At 37.8% G+C, this 23,808-nt stretch overlaps 2 protein-coding genes across 5 annotated transcripts in view; both read right to left on the minus strand.

The window, feature by feature from the left end:
- The window catches only part of LOC149958928 (solute carrier family 26 member 10-like), a 41,130-nt gene extending 29,951 nt beyond the window's left edge, over nt 1-11,179 (minus strand). For 2 of the 3 annotated variants that reach the window (XM_090166284.1, XM_090166285.1), the window contains exons 1-3: nt 11,108-11,179; nt 10,066-10,187; nt 2,925-3,085 (exon numbers count right to left, since the gene is read on the minus strand). In XM_090166284.1, coding sequence (XP_090022410.1) covers nt 2,925-3,085; nt 10,066-10,160 — 256 coding nt within the window. In that variant the 5' untranslated portion in view covers nt 10,161-10,187; nt 11,108-11,179. Of the gene's footprint in view, nt 1-2,924; nt 3,086-10,065; nt 10,188-10,259; nt 10,335-11,107 lie in introns of those variants that run through there. The other variant, XM_090166286.1, reaches the window with a different exon arrangement.
- Nucleotides 11,180-18,626: 7,447 nt separating this feature from the next.
- Nucleotides 18,627-23,808, minus strand: part of LOC149958929 (anion exchange transporter-like) — a 62,142-nt gene continuing 56,960 nt past the window's right edge. For both annotated transcript variants that reach the window (XM_090166287.1, XM_090166288.1), the window contains exons 17-18: nt 22,994-23,181; nt 18,627-21,531 (exon numbers count right to left, since the gene is read on the minus strand). In XM_090166287.1, coding sequence (XP_090022413.1) covers nt 21,280-21,531; nt 22,994-23,181 — 440 coding nt within the window. In that variant the 3' untranslated portion in view covers nt 18,627-21,279. The remainder of the gene's footprint in view (nt 21,532-22,993; nt 23,182-23,808) is intronic.

Here is a 23,808-nt window from a genome sequence, read left to right on the forward strand (position 1 = left end):
TTATTCCCTACCCAATCTAGAGGGTGTTTCAAAAGGCTATGCAAAAATTTTAAGGAGTTGTAGGGGGTGAGTTGAGAAGTATGCCTGTTTTTCCCCATTTTCCTACGATGTGTTAAAAGAGCGCCAGAGAGCTTCAAAGTGCGTCCTACTAGCCCCTGGAAGTAGGCTGCAACGAGCCCAAAACCAAGCAGCAGGGACTTCAAATACTGTTTAAGTTTACTTTTTCACGCTGGTGACCTCGATTTGTTTTCAAAGTCCTTTTTTACCTATCACACGAACCTAAACCTTAATTTTCGCGTTTCCTTGCGGTGCCAGAATGGTCTAAATCGTTTTTCGATGAAAAGTTTAATCACCTAAATCAAGTGACGTCTCTAGTACATGGATGGTACGATAGATGTCGTTTTCGGCAGAACGTCCAAACTATACTAGAAATGAATGTTACCTGAGACAGCTAAAGCAGCGTTCAGACTATGCGAAAATATTACGTTAGCATCGGTCGTATCGTTTCGGTTATGTTGGTCGCGTCGGTTCGTTCATTTCACTGTTCAGAAAGGAACCAACCTTGCACGGATATTAACATAAAAGGTGACTGTTCATCCAATCAGAGCTCAGTAATAACGGCGGAAAAATTGAAGTAATTTTTTATCCACCTCTGCTTGGTTATAGTATTTCGATGGTTCTAAAGGTCGCCACTACCTAGAATCAGCGCTGATAAGGCATAAGGCTAATTGTCTGCTATGAACGTTTTGAGCTTTAAACCGAGACGCCATCTAGGCAGTCCGCAACGAAATGAAAAAATGTAAACGACACGCGCGAAAATTTAAAGTCTCTGTTGAGAAGTCTGAACGGTGTAAGAAATCGAAAGAACCGACGCGATCGACGCAAACGTCATATTTTCACATAGTCTGAACGCTGCTTAAAGCGGTCGACATTTAACATTAATAAACATGCGAGTAGCTTCGGTTTCTGCTCAATAGATGGCGTTAGTCTTCCGCTTTTTAAAGGCGCGATTTTTCAAATAAGAGAATATCATCGAGTATTCGGCCTTTTTTGAGGTCGGGTACTCGAACTCGACCTCGAATAAGTAATTGGAGAATACTCGTCGATTACAGAGTATCAAAAATTGCATAATAAGCTGCTCTCTAAACTCGTCGAGTATTTGTTTTTTCTATCCTCGCTGCTTCAAGGTTCAAAGAGGGGTTTTTACAACTTTCGGGGGGCAATAAACGGTACCTACAAAGTTGTGCAGACTGTGGTTCAGTTAAATTAAGGGAATGTTTTTCAGCATTGAAAGTTACTTTACACTCCTTTTAAATTTAATTGCATATTTACTTGAATAAAATAATTTGCCTTCGGGCTAGACATATATTACATTTAATTGTTATATTTTATGTCGAGCAGCTAACCAGTGTTGCATGTTTGACAGATAAAAGATAATGAGCCACCCTGGTTCGTGAAAAATAAGGCAAAATTTTCAGCCTCTCTATACACAAACGTAAATAACCACAGAAGTAGTATTTTATAGAATGGTCTCTTTACGTAGAAAAATTATACGTTGTCTGTCCAATCTTTAGTCCTTAACTGTAAAATCTTTTAAAACATGGTTGCCATGCTATTTTTAAGGTAAAAGCGGATGTTATTATGACGGTGGTTGAGGTACTTTAAAGGGGAACGGTCAAGCTTTAAGCAATTAAAATTTATGGCGAAAACCGCCTCAAAAACTATTGAGTGGTTAGTTTCTAATAAAATAAAGACATTTCGGGAAATCGAAAAGCGCGCGTCCGCCGCGACACCATGTGAGAAGTCGGTGAGACAGAAAAACCACGTAAAAGTTAGGATAGTTCGCAAATCGCTCAAACAGGGTTAGGGGCGCTGGCGGCAGCCCTTAAGATGGCGGCGAAAATTCAAACCCCCAAACCTGGCGTTATTTTTCGTTTCAACTTTTTGGGCCAAAAGCTATTTTTTCAATACAAAAAAGGTTCGTGTTAGTATATTGAACGTCTTGTTAATCTTTTGATACGGAAATAAGGCCATATTTGGAAAAGCTTGGCCGTTCCCCTTTAAATTCAATTTTTAAATAGGAAAATTGTTTTATGAAAATATAAATTTTCTACAAGCCCTTTCAAGCTCTAATTACTTCAAATTAGTGGCATATTTCACATAGATCACTTCATCTAATGGACTATATTCCTAGCCTTTGGTAGTGGTCGAGGGTAACAGTGATTCGAGTATAGTTCATAAGGTACGATTGATTTCTAAATCTTACGAACAGGTACTAAATAACTGTGGTATATTTGCAACAGCGCATGCGTCGTCGCTATAAAGCCCGACTCCAGTCTTTTGTATTTAACCCGTTCACCACCTTATGACTAAGGCTTACGTTCAAATTTAATTTTTAAATTATAATAAAAATTATTTCAATTTAGCATTATGTTCATCAAATAGAGATTGTAGTCGATTATGTATTTTATAAAGAGTTACGAATAATGTTGTTTCCCGGTTAAAATCCATGATGACTTAGGCCTAATGTGGTGCCTTGGGTATTAGCCTAGCTGATTATTATTATTATTATATTACGCGCTGCAGCTACGATAGAGGGCGATACTTTATTAGGTCACTCGGTGTAATACGGGAAAGCATCCGAACAGTTTTCGTTGGAGCAGCCACTGGCTTTACATAACTAAATATTAATTAACTATAAACAGGAATCCATACCTCTACTTGAAATGCTTATCGCGGCAGATTATCGTCTCGATGTGGCTGACGGTTTTATTGACCTAACCATGTTAACTTAACAAACAACAACGTGAGAGGGGAGCGCGCGCAAGGGGGATTTTTCTCTCGAAGACGGGTCCAAAGCCGTCAAAGTGATCTTATCATAAGCATTCCAAGTAGAGGTATGGATTCCTGCACTAAATTATAACTTTTTTTCCTAAGTCCTTGTCTTCCGCTTCCAGGGTTGATTTTGGCAGCTTTTTGTATGACCGGAGAGGGTGGGTAGACATCGGTGAATCGCAGGATCGGACGGTCAACGCGTACTCGGACATTCCCAGTTTCGATCGGGAAAGCGTCTTGACCTTTTGATCTGAGGAATAGAAAAGAAAAAAAATTAAAATTATTTTAATTTCATAACTTTTGCTATTATAAAATGTATAAGTAACCCGGAAATTACACGTGAAAACCCTTGGAATGTCTCATTGGCGCACACCAAGGAGCCCGTGTCCCATAAGGAACATTTTAAATTACATTAACTTGTTTTTACTTATTTATTAACTGAGCATTTCACAAACCCGCGCTGCAAATGCAACTGAAGACATACCATAAAATGAATTGAAGAAACCCTGATTAGTTTTATCTAGTGTTGTAAGTCGGAAAATTTTACGCGGAAAATTTCCCGCTCGGAAAATTTTCCGGAAAATGACCGAAGCCTTTTTTCCTTAAAACGTTCCGTATTTTTCCGAAAAAAATAAAAAAAAGTTTTCATTAAAGGAAAAGTCCAGGTTGGGTAAAACTTGGGTCTATTTGAAAGATCATGTTTAAATAAACTCAAAAATATCAGTCGTAAAATTGTATCTTTTTTTATTGACGAGAAATTAATTTTTAAACGAGCCAAATTTACCCGCCAAGCGATCTGCCATTTTGTTTCGCGGTGACGTTTTAGGACTTTAATCACGCGCTGTTCGCGCTATAACAGGCTTTAACAGCGCTCTGTTCCCCGCGCGCGCTTGCTCCGCGTGCGGTCTGCGGAGGGAAGGCGAAAGACAATGGCAGCTCGCTTGGCGGTAAATTTGGCTCGTTTAAAAATTAATTTCTCGTCATTAAAAAAAGATACAATTTTACGACTGATATTTTTGAGTTTATTTAAACATGATCTTTCAAATAGACCCAAGTTTTACCCAACCTGGACTTTTCCTTTAAATGATTAGTCTAATATATGGTTTGCAAATTGAAATAAAGCGGTATTTTCGCCTCATTTTTTCGTATCTGAAAGTACAACTAAACCTCTAGACTAGTTTAAACTGATTAACAATGTAACGCTATTAATGTTTTGTAGTATGTTTACTGATATGAGACATTTTATATCGATAAAAAGTTAAAAACATTAAAACCCTTAAAAGGTAATTTATGTTTCAAATTTTTATTTTCCGATTTGCGGAAAATTTTCTGGAAAATTTTCAGCATTTTATTTTTCCGGAAAATTAACATCCCTAGTTTTATCTCTGAACACTTTCTTGGACTAAGCCATGGAACTGGAAATTCGTCATTACTTTGGGTTGGCTGAGTGGGGTAGCACTTTCGCAAGAGGAGCCGGGTTCGAACCGTTCAATCCCAGTTTCTGGTGGAAAACTCGGAACAACTCCTTCTGCCTTGGGTTAACAAGTTATCTACCCACTGGTTAAAGGGGTTTAACACCGAGTTCTTCGCCAAATCTTCAGTACCCCTTCGATATAGCTTGTTGAGTTCAACGCTACTAGTGAGTGTAGTGGTTTGAAGGGCTTCCCGCCACCCTTCGACGCATTGTAATCCGGCGACTTGTATTAATGGCATTAAAAGTCGCTGGATGACTTTGGCCTAAGGTGGCGCCAGGGGTATTAGCCTAGCTGATTGTGGTTGTTTTCTTGTTGTTGATATATTTCTGTAGATGACTCACCATTAAGCAGACAATGATAAATGAGCAGTCCTTATTCGTTTCCTGATTTATATGGTCATTGGTAAAATAGGAGTTGATCAAGAAAGGAGTATTAAACTTTGAATTCCGGTATGGAAATAAACGTATAAACAAGGGTGGATTGTGAAATATTTAAATTAAGCTAGACATAGAGCTCGGTAAAATAAATAAATTAACCGCAAAAATTTTTATAATTAATAAAAATTTCGCTTAACTGTTTATTTATGGATATTATTCGTGGTTATAAAACGATTTAATAAGCAAAAAGTAAGTTTGTATTGGGATAATTTTCGGTTATGGATAAAAACAAATAAAACGAATATTTCTTATCCAAACGCCGAGCTCTAGCTATCCAATAGTTGCAACACTTTGATATGACCTTTAGTTCGTTTTCATGGGTTCGTGTATGACGAAACGGCAATTGAGTACTTGTACTTTGACAAACATTCTGTCATCAAAAATTAACTTTGGTATAATAGCATGTGAAATTTTTATAGCTTATAAGTTTTTCTGATTTATCGGTCTTTGAGCTAGAGTAGAGTCCACAAAAGTTACCCCGAATATTACTTTTTCTAACCATTTAATATGTCCAAATTACACTGATTCAATTTGTGCTAATTAGCAACTCAAAAACAGTTAAGCTGGTGACCTTTAAAGCAGCTATTGTCACATATCCAAGCTACAATTTAACACTGAAATCAGGTTGTAAATGTCGTGTTCAGTGCTGTTCTGTGAAATATTAAATGGACCACAAATTCTACAAAAGGGGGTCCAAAAATTAATTTAGCGAAAACCTTTGGATGAAAGCTCTAAAATTCTTTAAAATTCTACTGAAATTTAATACAGGGACCATAAAGAAGAAATAAGTTAAATTCTGAGGATGAAACACCATTTTTAGCTAGCTTTAGGGAATTGAAAGGGTACCAAAATCCTTCTAATGGACCCCAAAAAATAATATATGGGGCCCCAATAAATCCTTGCGTCGTCATTGGTCGTGGTAACATAAATTATACAATATTATAAATTTGGTCCATTTGTTATTCTCTACAAAGATTTTCTGACATCTTTGTTATTTTGGCATATTCTGTATTTTAGTACGCTTTGTCACCCATAGATGGCAGATTTTGTCCAGACCCTTATATAGGAAAGTGTTTCCACCTAGTCATTTCCCTAATCGTTAAAATTCGTAACGTTCAGGGTTGGACATAAGGACATTTTGTTTTAGTAGCCACTGACTAGTGGGGGTAAAAATGGGTGTATAAAAACGCCATTGACGCAAGCAGGGACCCAGGGCCCTCCAAAACCTATGGATTTACACTGTTTTTCGCTTATTTTCGTAATATTTCATTTCGTAAATTACAATAAACGTCTTTTCGATTGAAGTATTTTTAAACAGTTATCAGTAATTTTCTCGTCGGGTGAAAATTTTAAAATATTTCGTGCTGCGGTTACGATAGGGGGCGACACTTTCAGGGGCGTAGGAACGTTCTAGAAGTTGGAGGGGACAAAGAGAAACGAAAAGGGGTCTGGAGAATGGTTTAGAATTTTTAATGGAGTGTAGCTTCTCCGAATGCACGTGTACTTTTTACTGCTATGTAAATTGGCGGGAAAAGACTGAAATCTAAACACAGTTCAGGTTCTATAATCTTTCGGTGTAATACGGTAAAGCTTCCAAGTAGTTTTCTTTAAAAACGCCACAGGCTTGAATGAATTTGTGGATGCACCACTACCCCAGGCTGCACGGGCAGTGGCGTATTAACCAATAGGATGAGTATCCGGAATCTTAGGGGTTAAGAACTTAGGGCGTAGAGAGTACCTGGCCCCGTAGAAGCGTTCAGAAACGCCAGAACTTATAAACGCCTGGCAAAAGCGTGTGTAGCTTGTATTACCTTCACGTTGAAAGGTGTGGTGCATAAACTAGTTTTTTATCGTTTATTACTCAGCTTATATAAACGACTACACTACTGAATACGGCAGTCGTATCTTGCTTTTCACCTGTTTCACGCAAAGACGATTGGCCAGTCCCTTTATTTCAAACTATGAGGGGGGGGGTGAAAACATGTGCTTGTCAGCACCGAAGCTTTTACCAATACACCAATGACTGTACTCAAAGCACGCAGATTACATCGAGATCAAGTTCTCCTTACGGTTAGCGTATACACCGATGACTCGGAGTACTCTGAGAGTACGCTGAGAATAAGCGAACAGTACTCGAAGTAAGGTGTAGTTTACACGAAATACTCAGATAACTCCGAGATCAAGTACTCTTTACGTATAAAAATGTTTTAAAGCAATTGTCGGCTCTATCATTGCCACCTGTATTATGATAACGCCCTTGTTATTAGAGATGGCCATGATTCTGAGTCTATTAGATCAAAGAGTATAAAAACTACGTAACCTAGAGATATAATGACGGTCGAAAGCAGTAAAGGAAGTTGTAGCAACCGGGGGGGAAGGCACTCAGTGAATTTTCACTTCAAATTTCGGTACCGCAGCGCCACTACGGCAGTATTTAGTACAATAAATAATAAAACCGGAGAAAAATGGCAGTTACGGTGTTGCGGAGGTGCTAAATTTGGCATTTTGGATATTTAATTGTCTAATATCTGTCAATTCAAAAAAGTGACAGTAATTGGTTACTGTTTCGTGATTTTTTTAGTTAGAATTTGTGGATTCGTTGTTTCGGTGTTTATTTTCAAAAAGTGAAGAATAAGGCGTTTGTTCTCTAACGTTGCCAAGTCCTAAAGGTAACCAATTCCTTAAGGAATTTTCAAGAATGTTGAACTAAATCAAAATGATTGCCACTTAAAACTGCCGTAGTGGCGCTGCGGTTCCGAAATTTGAAGTGCAAATTCACTGAGTGACTTCCCCCCCCCCCCCCCGGTTGCTACAACTTCCTTTACTGCTTTCGACCGTCATTATATCTCTAGGTTACGTAGTTTTTATACTCTTTGATTAGATTCCTAAAAAAACGACTTTACTGGAGAGCGTGGTGCCATCTATTAGGAAGCTACAATTCAAAATAGCGAAAAAGAAACCATTTATAATTTTTATAATTAGACAACTTATACTCTTCTTAGTTAACTTTAACCGAAATTATATATCCCATATAAAACATATTGTTAATAATTACTATATTTTATGTTTTTGATAAATTTACAAACGAACAAATCAACGCGAGGTGTACACTTTTATAACCCTCCTTTTGGGTTAAAATTTAGCTTACGTATCTTGTTTTGATTTCGACGCTAGCGACATCTGTTGAAGAAAAATCTACTTCACACTTACTTTAAGCAGAAACGAAAAAAATCTACAAATTGTAATTAATTTTTATTGAAATATAATATCGCAACTGTTTATAAAAATACTTGTTCTCGAATATCAGATATAAAAACATTTACGACACTATAATTCTACAATAATTAAGATTTTAAACCTTGATTTTTCGCATAATTTTGTTAGAAACCTTAACTAGTCAATGATTGAAGATTTATATTCGAATTACTTTTTAATATTTAATTTTAAATATTTTACAAACTATAGTATTTGGAAAACAAAATCTTAACAAGTGGACCGATTTTTAAAATTGAAACTGCTCTCCATAGGTTTGACATAAATCTAGTTAACGATTGAAAATGGCACCGCTAGCCCAAGGAACTAATTTTATATTCAAATAAAACCGTATTTTTGAGTAGTTCGCGTAACTGACGCGCGAGGTCGCTACGGTCCTGGTGAGCGACTTTCGTAATAACTAGCAAAAGTCAAATGTAACGCGCTAAAGTATAGTTTTATTCCGCGAGCTAATATTTCAGCGCGAGTACTTTTTTTTAAATGCGCGCGCGCTGCCCTCAACTTTAACAGTACAATGAGTTTAAATAAATCACGTGAAATTGAAATAAATGTTGTTTTTTTTTGACAAAACGAGGCGTGTTTCAGCGCCATCTCTTATTTTTCTCAGAAACACAAAACCACTTATTTCCGCCTTAAATGTAAACAGATCTTATAGTGTAGAGTTCCTATTTATATAATTTCCAAAAGAACCACTTTTTGTGTGTCCCAAATAATTGAGTTTAGCAACTATACTACCTCATGATTTATTGCGCAAGTGTTACCTTTTTTTAGGGTAATTTCCAAACGCGTACTGCAATCATTTCATGGTGTTTTCCCACACACATGTGTGTTTCTCGCAGTATATAGTACTACTCGCAACATTGGCCCATATCCGTTTGATTCGGTAAAACCCAACCTCTGTACAATTAATTTCGTACCTTTGCAAGGGGAATAAATTACTCGCACATTTCAGTTAATAACCAAGCTGATATTTTCGTATTTTTCCTGAGCTTTATTTCAATGGTTAGTTATTTCTTATATACTTAAATAGCAAAGGTGACCTACGTCAATAGAATCATATTCAAAATATAAGAGTTATTTATCTAAACTACAAATGTTTGTTTAAAACATTTCATAGATAGAAAGTGGGAGAGATTCCCAAAACCACCATCTTTTAACGCGAAACATAATCTATTACTTTAAATTTGAATTTAAAATATTGAAAATATTTTTATTAAAATAATGAAATAATTGTTTACTCCGTTTAGAGTCCGATAATATATTTAACCTGGTGGTAATCTAGCCTCACTTAAGCAAGATGAATTCATTTTCCACGAAGGTCGAAATAACCCTACATTTTGGTTGCAGCTAACATTCATTTCGTGTATAAGTATTCAAATTTGAATAATTTATTTCCAAACAAATTAAATAGTAGGTGTTTCTTTTCGCCTGTTCCGGGATTTCGGAGTAGGGTAAGAAGAGTAAAGCTATAACGTCATTTTACTCCGATTCTGTGGAGGCGAATAGTTTAAGTTGGAGTAAAAACGTTTTTCCAAAATGGCTGCCTGTAGCCTTTTAAGCAGATAAATTCGGGCTAGCAGACGTCAAAATCCGATTGACTCTCTTTACACCTCCTTTTCAGAAGGAGTAAAAATAGTAGCCCTAATACTCCGGAACAAGCGAATAGTTTATGGGCCGGAGTAAACGCGAACATTAATGTTTGGATTCGTGTGATAGGTGAAAAAATACTTTGTAAACAAATCGAGGTAATCAGCGTTAAAAAGTAAACTTAAACAGTATTTAAAGTCCCTGCTGCTTGGTTTTGCGCTTGTTGCAGCCTACTTCCAGGGGCTAGTAGGCCACACTTTGAAGCTCTCTGGCGCTCTTTTAACTCATCGTATTAAAATAGGAAAAAACAGGCATACATCTTAACTCACCCCCTAAAACTCCTTCAAATATATGCATCAACTTTTGAAACACCCTGTATATTTATATTATACCATGGTAATTAATAAGTATAATTTTATGTTTTACTTCCAATGTTAGTAAAAAAAAACTATACTTACGAGTTCTTTTCCTTGCCGAAGACGTTATGTCTCTTTTGCAATTTCGACAAATAATCAGTCGTATGACTGCCCCCTGGGTCCGAAAATCGCCTCATGGTGTCCGCTGGTTAATTATCTGAAATCTAACAAGTGTACCTATTATATTTCGGTAACTAAATAGAGCCAAATGTCGACGAATAATTTCTTTCGCGTACCGCTACTCCGAAATTTCTCACTCTTTATATAGTTAAATCCAGAATGAATTCACCTTAGCTGAGAATATTTTTGCGTAACTATAGCCTCTGGTTTCTTGATATACGGATAATACTTTCTGCGAGACAAGAACGGTGCCTCCTCCCCCCCTTAGGTATCTTCCCCCCTTAGCTGGGGCCAGAGAAGAGGCGTGGTTTTTCAACCGTAAAACATGAGCTGAAAAGTGTGCTTCCTACGTATTCTCACTAATTACTTGTTTACATTTATCGTTTTAAAGTCCGCTGAGTGTTAGATTTCGTTTCAATTTGATTGTGTCTGCATTCCACGGTTATATTTCATAAATTATTTATAATATATATATATAGACTTGGGTAATGTAATGTAATCAGAAGTAAATGAACCTCAGAATCGGAGGGCGTTTTCCTTATGAAAATGATCAGAAAATCGAGTCATATAAAAGCTAATTTCCATCCCCGTCTTTTGACGCGATGAATTGCACTTGGGAATTGTGGCTATAGCTATTTATATGTATAAAAAATAATATCATAAAAACCAAAACGTTTTTTTTCGGCCTAGGAGTGCGCAAAATTTCAAATTCGAGGTAAAAATGTAACTTTATGAGGAAAACGCCTCCAACATGGGGAGTATAGCAGTCTGATAACTTCGGTTCATTAACTTCAAAAGTAATGTAATACAATATAATATTATATAATAGACATAAAATAGTAAAAAAATATGTAACAAATTTGAAATAACCCTTTCAATTTAAATGACAGTTTAATACGAAAGATTTTTCCCCCGATATCAAATAGGACGTTAATTTTCGAGAATATAATCTAGATTCACTCACCTCAAGCGAAGCGTTGCCTGACTAATATCACAAGTTCCGCAGACGCGCTATTCCGCTATCCACACATTTGTGGTAGGTGGCGCTGCCCTCGCCTCTCCCAGCCACTTAATTGCCGTCGTACCTGTATCACGCGCGTAGTTATCGCGGCGCTATATTTTATTTTGACATTTATTCCGCGGAACTGACGCTATAGCACCGTTGTTGAAAGAGAGGGTGGTGCGAGGGGGGTACCAGGTGCCTGGTAACGAATCCTTGGGTACGTTCAGTAACGCTCATCGAAAACATCGATGAGTAATCGATGCCCACATTTCGTTACTGTACGATTTTTCGCGTCTCCGTGTTGACGTCACGATGGGCATCCGATGCTCATCTCGGAGAAAATGTTTTGCGTCAAACGCGTCGGTGTTTACAGTTTAGCTGGCGGATGAGTTAAAATTATACGACTGTAGTTTTAATCATCAATTCTACTGGTTTGGTCAAAGGCCTATCATTTAATTGGAATGCCTCAGCTACTGCAACGGCCGTTTTCACTTTTTTTAATAAAAGACTGATCGTTGCGACATTAAAGAATATTGTCGTCAATAATTTCGTCATTTTCCAACTCATTAATTATTGGAAATAATATTTTCCGCTTCCTCTGATTTTCGGGCCCCGTAACATTTATCGCCACCATCTTTAAAAACCGCGCTGACTAAAAATAACCCCGTTCAGTAACTTCCTACGTCACTATTCTTCCCAGATTTGCGTTACTGAACGTACCTCTTATTTTATTTTCAAAATCATGTGTTTTAACATCGCTTCATGTATTACAGAAATATAACGTACATTCAAAATTCCAAAGTTTAGAACAACTGGCAGACGAAATTCCAAAAACAGAAGTTGCACTGGCTGTCATGGGATGGCGCTAAAAATCGTGTGTCCAAAGGTTTGAGTCTCCTTAGAGAGATCGGGGAGCCCGCATTGGGGGAATACAATTTTCTATTCCAGGATGTGTAGTCTTCATCTTCTTAGGTACAGACTCCTTCTTGCTATCCTACTGTTGCCTTAAAGGGAGTAGAACAATCCTTGTCTGGTAGGGTGCGCCATAGCTTCTCTCTTTCTCGCTCATGGCGCTAGTCTAGAACGATAGTAGGAACAAGGATCCTATGGGTTAGAAGGATATGAGGTGAGGGACGAAAAATGGCAGCGCCGTCGGTGGGTCATGCGCGATAGAGAATCCGTCTTTAGATTCCGTCAAGGACAAAACATGGAGGAAGCGCCGCCAAAATTTGTCCTTGAGGGAATAGAAACAAGACGTCCCACGTTTAGAGGCTCTCTTAATATCGATGGCGCTGCCGGCGTTTTGAAAACACGGGCTGGCCGGCGGGCTACCTATCCTTCTAACATATAGGATCCTTGGTAGAAACACCCAATAGGCGATATTATAAAGTCAGATATGCTTGCTCAACTTGTTAAAATGGGATAACGAAATAGTACAGTTAAAGCCTACGGATGAATTCATAGGCTCTTTGGTGGGAAAGCTAATGGAAGCATAGTGGAAGGTGGCCTTTCCCATCAAAACAAGAAGGCCACGTTACTTTATTATATCGCCTATTCTTCTATTAGAGGAAGTGCGTCCGCCCTGAAGAAGTTTCCTTCTTGAAACCTTTATTGTTTCATATTTAGTGTTACATTTTTAAATGTACCCTTAAAGAACAATATCTGAGCTATAAATTAATTATTTTCATTATAGTTTGGATATTTATTCAAATATAATTTCTTAATAATGAGGTATGTGGTTTTAAATTCACGAAAGGCGTTCTAGTAAATATGAGAAATTAATTAGACCGAATCCGAAATCCGCGAAATTGCGGCTATTGCGGCTTTTTCGGTCGAATGGAACAGATTTCTTACACCGAATTTATTTTTTATATTTTGCCCGAGATTGCACGTGTTTAGACAGATTAGGCCTAAAGGAAACGTGAAAGGTAAACAGTCTGCGCGCAATAAAACCAAGTCTTCACCTCTACACGTTTTACCTCGGTGTTTTCTAGTTATATCCTACCATAAGTTACATAATAACAATAGGTATGACACTTCCTATTGCTTTAATGCTAATTTTCTAACCGAACCTTTTTTCGGCACTGATACTCTCTTCAAGCTGTGACTTGGACTCGCGACTTACCGTTTTCGATGAATACTTTTTGATTAAAATTTAAACCTAATATCGGAGTCGCGAGGGGCTTTGGCTTTGTTTCGAAGCCGGCGTGCGAATCACGCGTGATAAAAAAAAACATGAGCTCGTGGCGCCGAGAAAAACTTTTTTAATTTTTATTATTTTAGCCTAATATTCCGCCTATCTATTGGAAAACATATATTTCGGCTTAGCGGAAGTCACGCGTATTTTAGACACTACAGGGCTCTGTGCTGAGAAAACATAATGAAAATCAGTTTGGTTGTAAATCTCGTTAACTGTCATACTTATTGTTATTATGTTACTTATGATCCTACGCAAGGAATTTATTAGCTTAGCATTTTAATGCTGGGGGGGGGGGGGTTTGGAACGCCACTGGCATGTGTTTCAATCGAGTCAGCTTTTTCTAACCAATCAGATGTATGGCTCATTTGTTGCATTTTAATGGGAAGAGAATACTGGTGGTTGTTCAGTCTAAGTTGTTTTTTAAATTTTTTACAACAATATCTAACGCTTATTAAAATTAAATATATTATATTTTTAATTTTTTATTTAAACATTCAATAAGATGTTTTTTAAAAACTGTATATGAACCCTATTCAATTGTTATTATCGCGCAGTTCCGCATGGTTTACGACCCTATAAAATATCTTTTAGAATTAAATAATTAAGTTCAGTGTTTGGAATTCTGCTCTCTTTCCACGCTCATTTGAGATTCAAACTCCCCGCTCCTCTCTTTTCGCGCTCATTTGAGACTCAAATTCACCGCTTCTCAATATCCGTGCTCATTTGAGACTACAAATCGCCGCTCCTCTCTTTCCGTGCTTCTTTGAGACTCAAATTCACCGCTTCTCAATATCCGTGCTCATTTGAGACTACAAATCGCCGCTCCTCTCTTTCCGCGCTCATTTGAGACTCAAATTCACCGCTTCTCAATATCCGTGCTCATTTGAGACTACAAATCGCCGCTCCTCTCTTTCCGTGCTTCTTTGAGACTCAAATTCACCGCTTCTCAATATCCGTGCTCATTTGAGACTACAAATCGCCGCTCCTCTCTTTCCGCGCTCATTTGAGACTCAAATTCACCGCTTCTCAATATCCGTGCTCATTTGAGACTACAAATCGCCGCTCCTCTCTTTCCGTGCTTCTTTGAGACTCAAATTCACCGCTTCTCAATATCCGTGCTCATTTGAGACTACAAATCGCCGCTCCTCTCTTTCCGCGCTCATTTGAGACTCAAATTCACCGCTTCTCAATATCCGTGCTCATTTGAGACTACAAATCGCCGCTCCTCTCTTTCCGTGCTTCTTTGAGACTCAAATTCACCGCTTCTCAATATCCGTGCTCATTTGAGACTACAAATCGCCGCTCCTCTCTTTCCGCGCTCATTTGAGACTCAAATTCACCGCTTCTCAATATCCGTGTTCATTTGAGACTACAAATCGCCGCTCCTCTCTTTCCGTGCTTCTTTGAGACTCAAATTCACCGCTTCTCAATATCCGTGCTCATTTGAGACTACAAATCGCCGCTCCTCTCTTTCCGCGCTCATTTGAGACTCAAATTCACCGCTACTCAATATCCGTGCTCATTTGAGACTACAAATCGCCGCTCCTCTCTTTCCGCGCTCATTTGAGACTCAAATTCACCGCTTCTCAATATCCGTGTTCATTTGAGACTACAAATCGCCGCTCCTCTCTTTCCGCGCTCATTTGAGACTCAAATTCACCGCTTCTCAATATCCGTGCTCATTTGAGACTACAAATCGCCGCTCCTCTCTTTCCGCGCTCATTTGAGACTCAAATTCACCGCTTCTCAATATCCGTGCTCATTTGAGACTACAAATCGCCGCTCCTCTCTTTCCGCGCTCATTTGAGACTCAAATTCACCGCTTCTCAATATCCGTGCTCATTTGAGACTACAAATCGCCGCTCCTCTCTTTCCGTGCTTCTTTGAGACTCAAATTCACCGCTTCTTTCTTTCCATGCTCATTTGAGACTCAAACTCGCCGCTCCTCTCTTTCCGTGCTCATTTGAGACTCAAACTCGCCACTGCTCTCTTTCCGCGCTCATTTGAGACTCAAACTCGCCACTCTTCTCTTTCCGTGCTCATTTGAGACTCAAAATCGCAGTTCCTCTCTTTCCGCGCTCATTTGAGAGGAGGGTAAATAGTATCCCCTCTATTTGTCACATTCATTTGAGATGCGAAATCGGTTCTCCATTCTTTTCGCCTTCACTTCAGTTTCATTCTTTCCTAAAACCCAAATTTAAGGTAATAGTCAGCTCAATATCACTCCAGATGAGAAGACGAGCAGTGAGCTATGGGAGGGAGTGGGAGAGCGCTTCAGCAAAGGCTGTGAAGTGTTTGTTGTAATATGTTCCGGTTTTAGATAACATATATTATGTGGAATATATTATTTATGTTTTATCTGTAGCTGTGTCGTGTTTTGCGTAGAAAAACAAGGTTATCTGACGTCATCCTTATTATGGTGATTCCTAAGAATTTCTATTTATCTCTTGTTTATGCTTTTCTGGAGCAGACGTCGCGGTATATTGACTTGGTAATACACTAGTGCCGCTATGTTGCTTCCGTGGACACTAATACAATCGAACCAGTCGTAGCCGTTGGTGCGACGAAGACTATTCTATTTCTAACAAACTTGCACTTTTAACCTGAAGGTATTCGAGATAAACATTTTAAACGTCGTGATCGCTATTTTGAAGGTTGATAGTACCATTTTGAAAGTCTATATACCAATTTTCAACGTCGAGGTCACTATTTACTAATGATCACTCATTTGTGCTATCCTTAATGTTTCGAAATGACACCATGGGAGGGGGTATCCGTTGGACTCTAGGGGGTGTCCAGACACACTGGACATCCAATGTTGTCGCGCCCCTGGTTCCGAATTATCCAGATTGATAAGAATGGGTTCCGAATTATCCAGATTGATAAGAATGGGTTCAGGATCATCTAGATTGATAAGAATGGGTTCAGGATTATTCAGATTGATAAGAATGGGTTCAGGATTATTCAGATTGATAAGAATGGGTTTATAGTGAACCAGATTAATAAGAATGGTTCAGGATTATTCAGACTGATAAAAATAGGATTATAGTGAACCAGATTGATAAGAATGGGTTCAGGATCATCCAGATTAGTAAGAATGGGTTCAGGATCATCCAGATTGTTAAGAATGGGTTCAGGTTCATCCAGATTGATAAGAATGGGTTCAGGATCATCCAGATTGTTATGAATGGGTTCAGGATCATTCAGATCGATAAAAATAGGTTAATAGAGAACCAGATTGATAAGAATGTGTTTACCATGAACAAAATTGTCAATGTTGTGTTCAGGATCGTCTAGATGAATAAAAATGCATTTATATTGAAATAGATTTTTGAGGTGGGCTTCAGGATCGTTTAGATGGCCAATAATGTGTTCAGTATCAAGCAAGTCATCCAGATCGAAGCAGATAATTAATTTTAAGAAGTCTCTTAACTACAATATTGCTGAGAGGTTCGTAATCGGGCGTTACGCCCCTGAAATCCACAATTTCTAGAAATTTTCGGCTTTTATATTTCATAAAAAATTATCATTTGAACGATTTCAATAATTTATTAAAACATGGATTGTCTGGTTTGAAATAGCACACCCTCGGCGAAACTACAATAAGTCCCCCAACACGACGGACTTGTTTCGGGAAATATTCGTTGTAATCGGAACGAAATCTTTGCAAAAGTAGAATGAGACGCCAAATAAGTTACATCGTACCCTGTGCGTTCTGACAAATTAGTTTTAATTGTATTTCTGAAATATACTAGCTTCAACCAGAACTAATCAGTTTTAGTCACTTATATGCTGTTTATTGGCGACCGAAACGAGTCTAGGTGGCGCAACGGGGCTAGCTTCTCTGAGTTTGCGCCTATGATCTAGCGTCTGCTACAAACAAATTAAAAAGTCATAAGAACTTTTATTCTCAAATAAACTTTTGCAAATATAATAAAACCATGCAAAAATTATTTAAGTGCAAGTATCATTATTTATAAAGTCAAATTAACGAATAACGACGAGGAAAAACTAATAGCGTCTGCTTTAGCCGCTACCTATCTAGCTTTCAATGGCGAACCAAAGAAGGCGTAGCGATAGTTTTCGGTCGCGAATTGACAAGCCCTGAAAATAAGGCCTTCGATGATGACATTAAATTAAATACTTATTAACGTTGACGCAACCTTAAAACCTTTTTTAATAAAATAGATGGTATCAGAAGTTTATAATTTGCTTTATTAGTAGGAAAGTACGCCATGAAAACAAAACATTAGCAGTACCAAAATATGAATACTTTGACGAAATATATTATTACCTTCTGATAATATAATAGCACCGTTATCTCCCGGTTTTATAGATAACTATTTAGCAATTAATGGTCGTATTTATGGTGTTATTCTTTGGGAGATAAAAAGCTGAATCCAAAAGTTAATGTTAATTTATTTTAAAAGCAGAGGTAAAAGGTAAGAACTCTTACCAATCTATCTTGCAAGAAAACTGCAGATTTCTTGTCAAATTGAAGGTCCCCGAGAACAAAAAGTAATATCTTCTTTAAACCCTCGATTCCATTGACGTGCTCTAAACAGTGCTTAGAATTTAGTCAAGGTTTAAGCCCTTTAAAAACTAAAATTTATGGCAAAAACCGCATAAAAATATATTGAGTGGTTAATTTTTAATAAAATAAAAAAAAATTCGGGAAGTTGAAAAGCGCGCGTCCGTTGCGACCACTGGTGAGAAATCGGTGAGACAGCAAAACAAGGTAAAAGCGCGCGCTGCTGAAGACGCGAAAGTTTTGTTTTGCACGCGCGGCGCGTTCCAAATATACGAGACCTAAGCCTAAATCTTGGAGTAGATAAACTACTCCATACCTAAGCTGACTAAATTGCGCGATTTTAAAAGTTAGGATAGTTCGCAAATCGCTCACTAAGGTGCTGCTGGCGCTGGCGATACACCTTAAGATGGCGTCGAAAATTCAAACCGAAATACTTGGCTTTTTCAAGACAAAATAAGGTACGTGTAGCGTGTAAGTATATTGAACGTCTTGTTGATCTTTTGATATGCCAATAAGGCGATATTTGGAAAAGCTTGGCCGTTCCCCTTTAAAACCGTAGTTGTTTTGCATTTCTAAGATCAGTCCATGTTGAAATCTACATCTTCCATGCTTAGACAAGTTCACGATACGCAATAATTTGAATTAATATTATATACATTTAAGAATTTTTTTTTATATTGACACGCCCGCCATCTATCGACAACTATATTCGTAATTACAGCGTCTTTGAATTCGAAAATTTTCGACGTATCACCACAAACCTTTATTCCAGCACTTTAGAAAATAATACACATTATAGTTTTTTAAAAAGGTCAGAGCAACGACCTGTCTCTGCCATATGAGAAAGTTATACCCGTCCGTCAGAGAAGGAGAAATATAAGAGTGCCTCTGCATTCCATCTAACGACTGGTAGTGGTACTACTATGAATTTTAACTCAGAAATTATAACCCTTTCATGTCAAGCGAAATCTATACCTATTGGGGGCGTAAAAGGGGTACATTGAAGCTAGAATTTAATAATGTCTCAGATCGCCATCTAACGACCGGTAATGGTACCTATATGAATTTTGGCGCGTAAATTACGGTTTGTAATATTATCATATTTATGTTTTCCTTTACAGACGAGTTTTTGATCCAGCAGACACCATGGTGAGCGTAGTGTTTTAGGAAGATCGAAATTAAAAGTCGGCTATGACCGAGTTAAGGCCCTACACTACGGTGCGCCATCTATGAAATCTGACGTTTCCTGATATTTTTCATTTTAAAGTATATTATTGAGATATCACAATAAATAAATTGCGAGATAAAAAAAACACATTGGAATCATAAATAATTTGTTTTATTTATTTTATTATTTGTAGTTTGTGGTTTCAATATAGATGGCGCAAATAGGCATGAATTTTTGTAATGTTTGAAACTAACGAAAAATGTACACAGCGTGCTCTGACCTCTATAAAATGACTACATATCTCAAAATCGGTTGCTAGGCAACGTATTTCTATACAAAAATGATAAAAATCGAAAAAGCAAGGAGTACTAATAATACACATAACCTTAGAAAAGTATTTATAAAATATTTTTATACACTATTTATAAAATATTTCTATACACTTCCTTTCTGTAGACTTAATACAAACACTTTCTATATATTTTCTACAACTTTTCTATATATTTTCTACAGACTTTCTACATATTTTCTATATATTTTCTACAATCTTTTTCCTTTAAAATCTTTCTATACACTTCCTTTAAAATCTTTCTATAGACTTAATATAAAAACTTTCTATATATTTCCTACAAAATTTAAAAAAAATATTTCTATAGACTTTCTATAAAATGTTATAGAAGTCTATAAAACGTCTAGGGATTCCTATATATGTTATAGAATTCGCTCTAGAAATATTTCTATAAGATAATGTAAAAATTTCTAAGATTTAGACTTCTATAGATTCCATAGAAATTTGAGTCCTTTTTCTATATGATTCCAATAAAAATTCTACAGAATTTCTACAAAATACTTATCTAAATAACGAAAATCTGGGAACGAGTTATGAGTGCTCCCTAAATATTTCTATAGAAATTCCAACGGTTCTTTTCAATGATAATAGGAAATTGACCCAAATTTCTATAGAATTTTTCTTTATGATTCTGATTAAAATTCTATAGTATTGCTATATAATATTTTTTTTCTGTAAGGGACCTACATTTGGGTACATGTTATTGGTACTCCTAGTAAAAAGCGTTGAAATCGGTTTCATTAATTCCTTTTTTGGTAAAAATCAATTGCGGTGTCTATAAAGCTCGTTTATATTATTATAAAACGAAATATGTATATCGTAATCTATGAAAGTAATTAAAATGAAAGGCGCGTAACTATTAATATTATTTACAATACGCGCTTTATCGAGGTATGAAATACAGCAAAAATCATTTCTACACTATTAAAATAATAATAAAAAACGTAAGTCTTATGCACATTCTTATGTCATGTTTTGGACGGAAACGCGCAGTTTAAACTCTAGGAAAATCGTCCTTGTCGATCGTGTTGCTCGTTAGAGCCCTCTATTGACCAAAACGGGAAATGTTTATAAATTATGAATTTGAGATTGTATAAATAGCAGTGTATGTTTTCCAGTTTATTGGTGTCAGTTAAGCATAACGCTTTTTAAGTTTAATAAAACCAACATAAGAAACTGACAAAACGTTTCTAGAAGATGCTAATAGATGGAAGCACCTTGCAACAACAACTCTAAGCGAAAAGCTTTAACCGCTGCCTACGTTACGTAACGTAGGCAGCGCTTTAACACTTACTGTACTACGTAAAAGCTTTTTTAAAACCTCCCCTACCACGGTTCAGATAAAAATGGGGTCTAAAAAGTGATTAATGATAATTTAAGTTCTTGCATTAAATTCATTTGCTACATTAAAAAACATTATTAAAATAATAAATAAATTTAAATATATAATGTCGTACGCAAAAGTAGCCAAGTCTAACTGGCGTCTCCTAAAAATGGGTAAACCAAAGAAACGGTGTAAGCCTGAGACAAAATCCCGCGAGAACATATATCTGATACATTTTTAGTAAGTTCGAGAAATAATTGAAATTTAAACCTAATAAGTGACGAATAAATATTAAAAGGTTCAAAATTTTAAATTAATATTACTGGGGGCAGTATTTATTTTTGAAATTTTCAGCGTTTTAATTTAAACATTTCGAAGTTATCTTTCAAACCTCTAGAGAGCTCTCCTTAACCGCCCAATTTGAATCAAATTTGAAAGTATCTATTTTATAAATTCTTCAATCTTGGCCAATAGAGAATGACGGTTTGCTTGAACGGCACGAGAAATACGTGTATCTTTCACCGGAAGTTGGAGGGCTTTCGTGTCTCTGGTTATTGGGATCTACAAATACGAACTCCGAACGACATGTCCACTGGCGTTGCTGACAATGGACGCCCTTTGCGTCCTTCCGTTTTCGCTGATGGTAAAGTTGATTTGTTTGGAGTAATCGTCCAGTTCGTCGCTGCTTGCGGAGGCGTTGTCACCGTCGCCTTCGCTACCACCACCCAAGTCCTTGACCAGTAGACCTACGTCCGACTGACTGGATGGTGAGTCGCGCCTCTGGTTGGGCACTTGTAAACTGTTGCTGTACATCTGAAAATTCGTACATTTATAAATGTGACACTCATAATCGACTAATAATTGATAATCAGCTAGACTAATACCAAAAGCACCACCACAGCTAGGTCTATGTCAGAAAGATAAGTAGCATGCTAATATCACCATAAGCCTATCAACCCTAAGTTTGAATCGAAAGGCAGTGTTGGTCCAAGCTAACGACGGTCGAAAGTACAGCGCTAAATCCACCCGGTGCCGGAAAAGAGAAACGTAATGCGTCCCGCAATGCATGATGCCAGCTGCTTTAGTAAGAGAAAGGTGCGTAGAGAGAGAAAGGGGGAAGGAAGAAGCTTTAATTTATCTCTACCAGGTGCCGATACTATCGCCTGATTTCTTCTTTTTCGCCCGTCCAGTGGTGGTACAAAGGGCGCTATGCGCGTTTCTAACTTAGGGTTGATAGGTTTATGATATCACGTAGATGCAAACCAACAACACTTTCGTGTTTTAACTTTGACTGCTACGAGCCTACGACATACAAGTTATGTTTCATTTGCGTGATCGGATCTACTCTGAATCACTGATCCACTTTCGCATGTTCCATTGGACTGTTCACGAGCGCTCCGAGATTGACCCAACCAACATTTAACGTTCCATTGCGTTTCCTAATCTACTCTGATTCACGTTTATTTGGATGACCACGAGCGCTCCGTGATCTTGGCTGCGTTCAGTAACTCTAAAAAAGCTCAGCGCTGACCTCAACGGTCAGCCGTTTTTTACGGAACGGGTTTTTTGACTTCCGGTTTTGACGTCACGTTGCCCGTCCGTTGAGCAACGAAGTCATCGGCTGTAAGATCAGGTTTTTCCGTTGCTCAACGGTCACGTGACGTCGCAGCACGGAGTAAGGCTTGCTGCAGACACCGCAACAGACGCTATTTTACAAAATTTACAATAAGCGAAAAAAGCGTTCAACTAGATCCTACGTCTCGTCTAGCAACGGTTTCAACGAAAATAATTTTTCAGATATTTCGTTGAGGGTTACTGAACGCAGCCCTTATATACCGCTCTCGGAGCAGGTGTGTTAAGTTCCATTTCTTTCTCGAGATGTCATAGACGGTTTCGAAGCTATTTTCGAGCAGGCAAATTACAAACCGATATCGCAGTGGCGTAGCAAGAACTTCGTCAAGGAGAAAGTTAAGGTGTAATTTTAGTGAGTTGGGGTGGACGACGACAGAGGGAGGAAGCAGCCTTTGAACCTGCCTTGAAACCAGTCAAGTATTCTTCTACCAGGGCATATAATTATCGGTGTTCACAGACCCAGGGACCAGGTACACTTTCGTCAGCATGCTTATGGCTATAATCGAAACTAATGAGCGTAACTCTTTTGAACGGGTATGCTATTCCCTCGCACATTTAGTTGAAATTTATTGAAGGAATTGGCGCCATAATTTTAAAGATTGAAGCCCATTTGGATCTGGTAATATTGTGATTTGGTACTTACTGGTACCTTCCCGCTTCCGCCGTCAAGTTGTTCGTTGTTGAAGCTGACCGACGCCGATACGCTGTCGTAGTTGATCATGTTGATCTTGTTGGTGCAGGCCAAAACGGCATCCTGGATGGAGGGAAAGACGTTCTCGTGTCCGATCATGTCCAACGTTCCTGACCGTTGCAGAGCGCCCAATAAATTGTCTGTTCGGGACAAATAAGGAAGTGTTACGAAAACATATTCACTACATTGGATGATGTATCTTAAGAGCACTAATATAAATGAAAATAAATATTTAGGGGTGTACTAGTTCTGGAAAATTGGATTATTAGGTGTGCTCGAGTCCTAGGAAATAGATTTTGATCGAATACTCGAGTCCTAGGGAATAGTTCTCGATCGAATACTCAAGTTCTGGGAAATTGATCTCGATCGAATACTCGAGTCTGAGGAAATATATCTCGATCGAGTACTCTAGTTCCGCGAAATTAAAACTCGCTCGAATACTCAAGTCCTGGAAATTAAGACAAGATCGAGTACTCGAGTCTAAGAAAAAAGGTTTCGTGGGCGTTCTAGAGTTCAAGGAAATAGGATTCGCTCGAATAGTAGAGTTCAGGAAATTAAGACTCACTCTAGTCTTGGGAAATAGGACTTGATAGAGTATTCCATTCCGGGAAAATTAGGACTCACTCGAGAACTCGAAACCTGGGAAATAGGTTTCGCTCGAGTACTCGAATCATGGGAAAAGGGTTTCACTCGATTACTGGGAAATAGGACTCACTCGAGAGACAGAGTCTTAGGAAACAGGTTTCGCTCGAATACTACAGTTCAGG

Source organism: Leiobunum rupestre, chromosome 2 (genome assembly GCF_980474605.1).
Source record: "Leiobunum rupestre chromosome 2, qqLeiRupe1.1.hap1, whole genome shotgun sequence".
NCBI classification, from domain to species: Eukaryota; Metazoa; Arthropoda; class Arachnida; order Opiliones; family Sclerosomatidae; genus Leiobunum; species Leiobunum rupestre.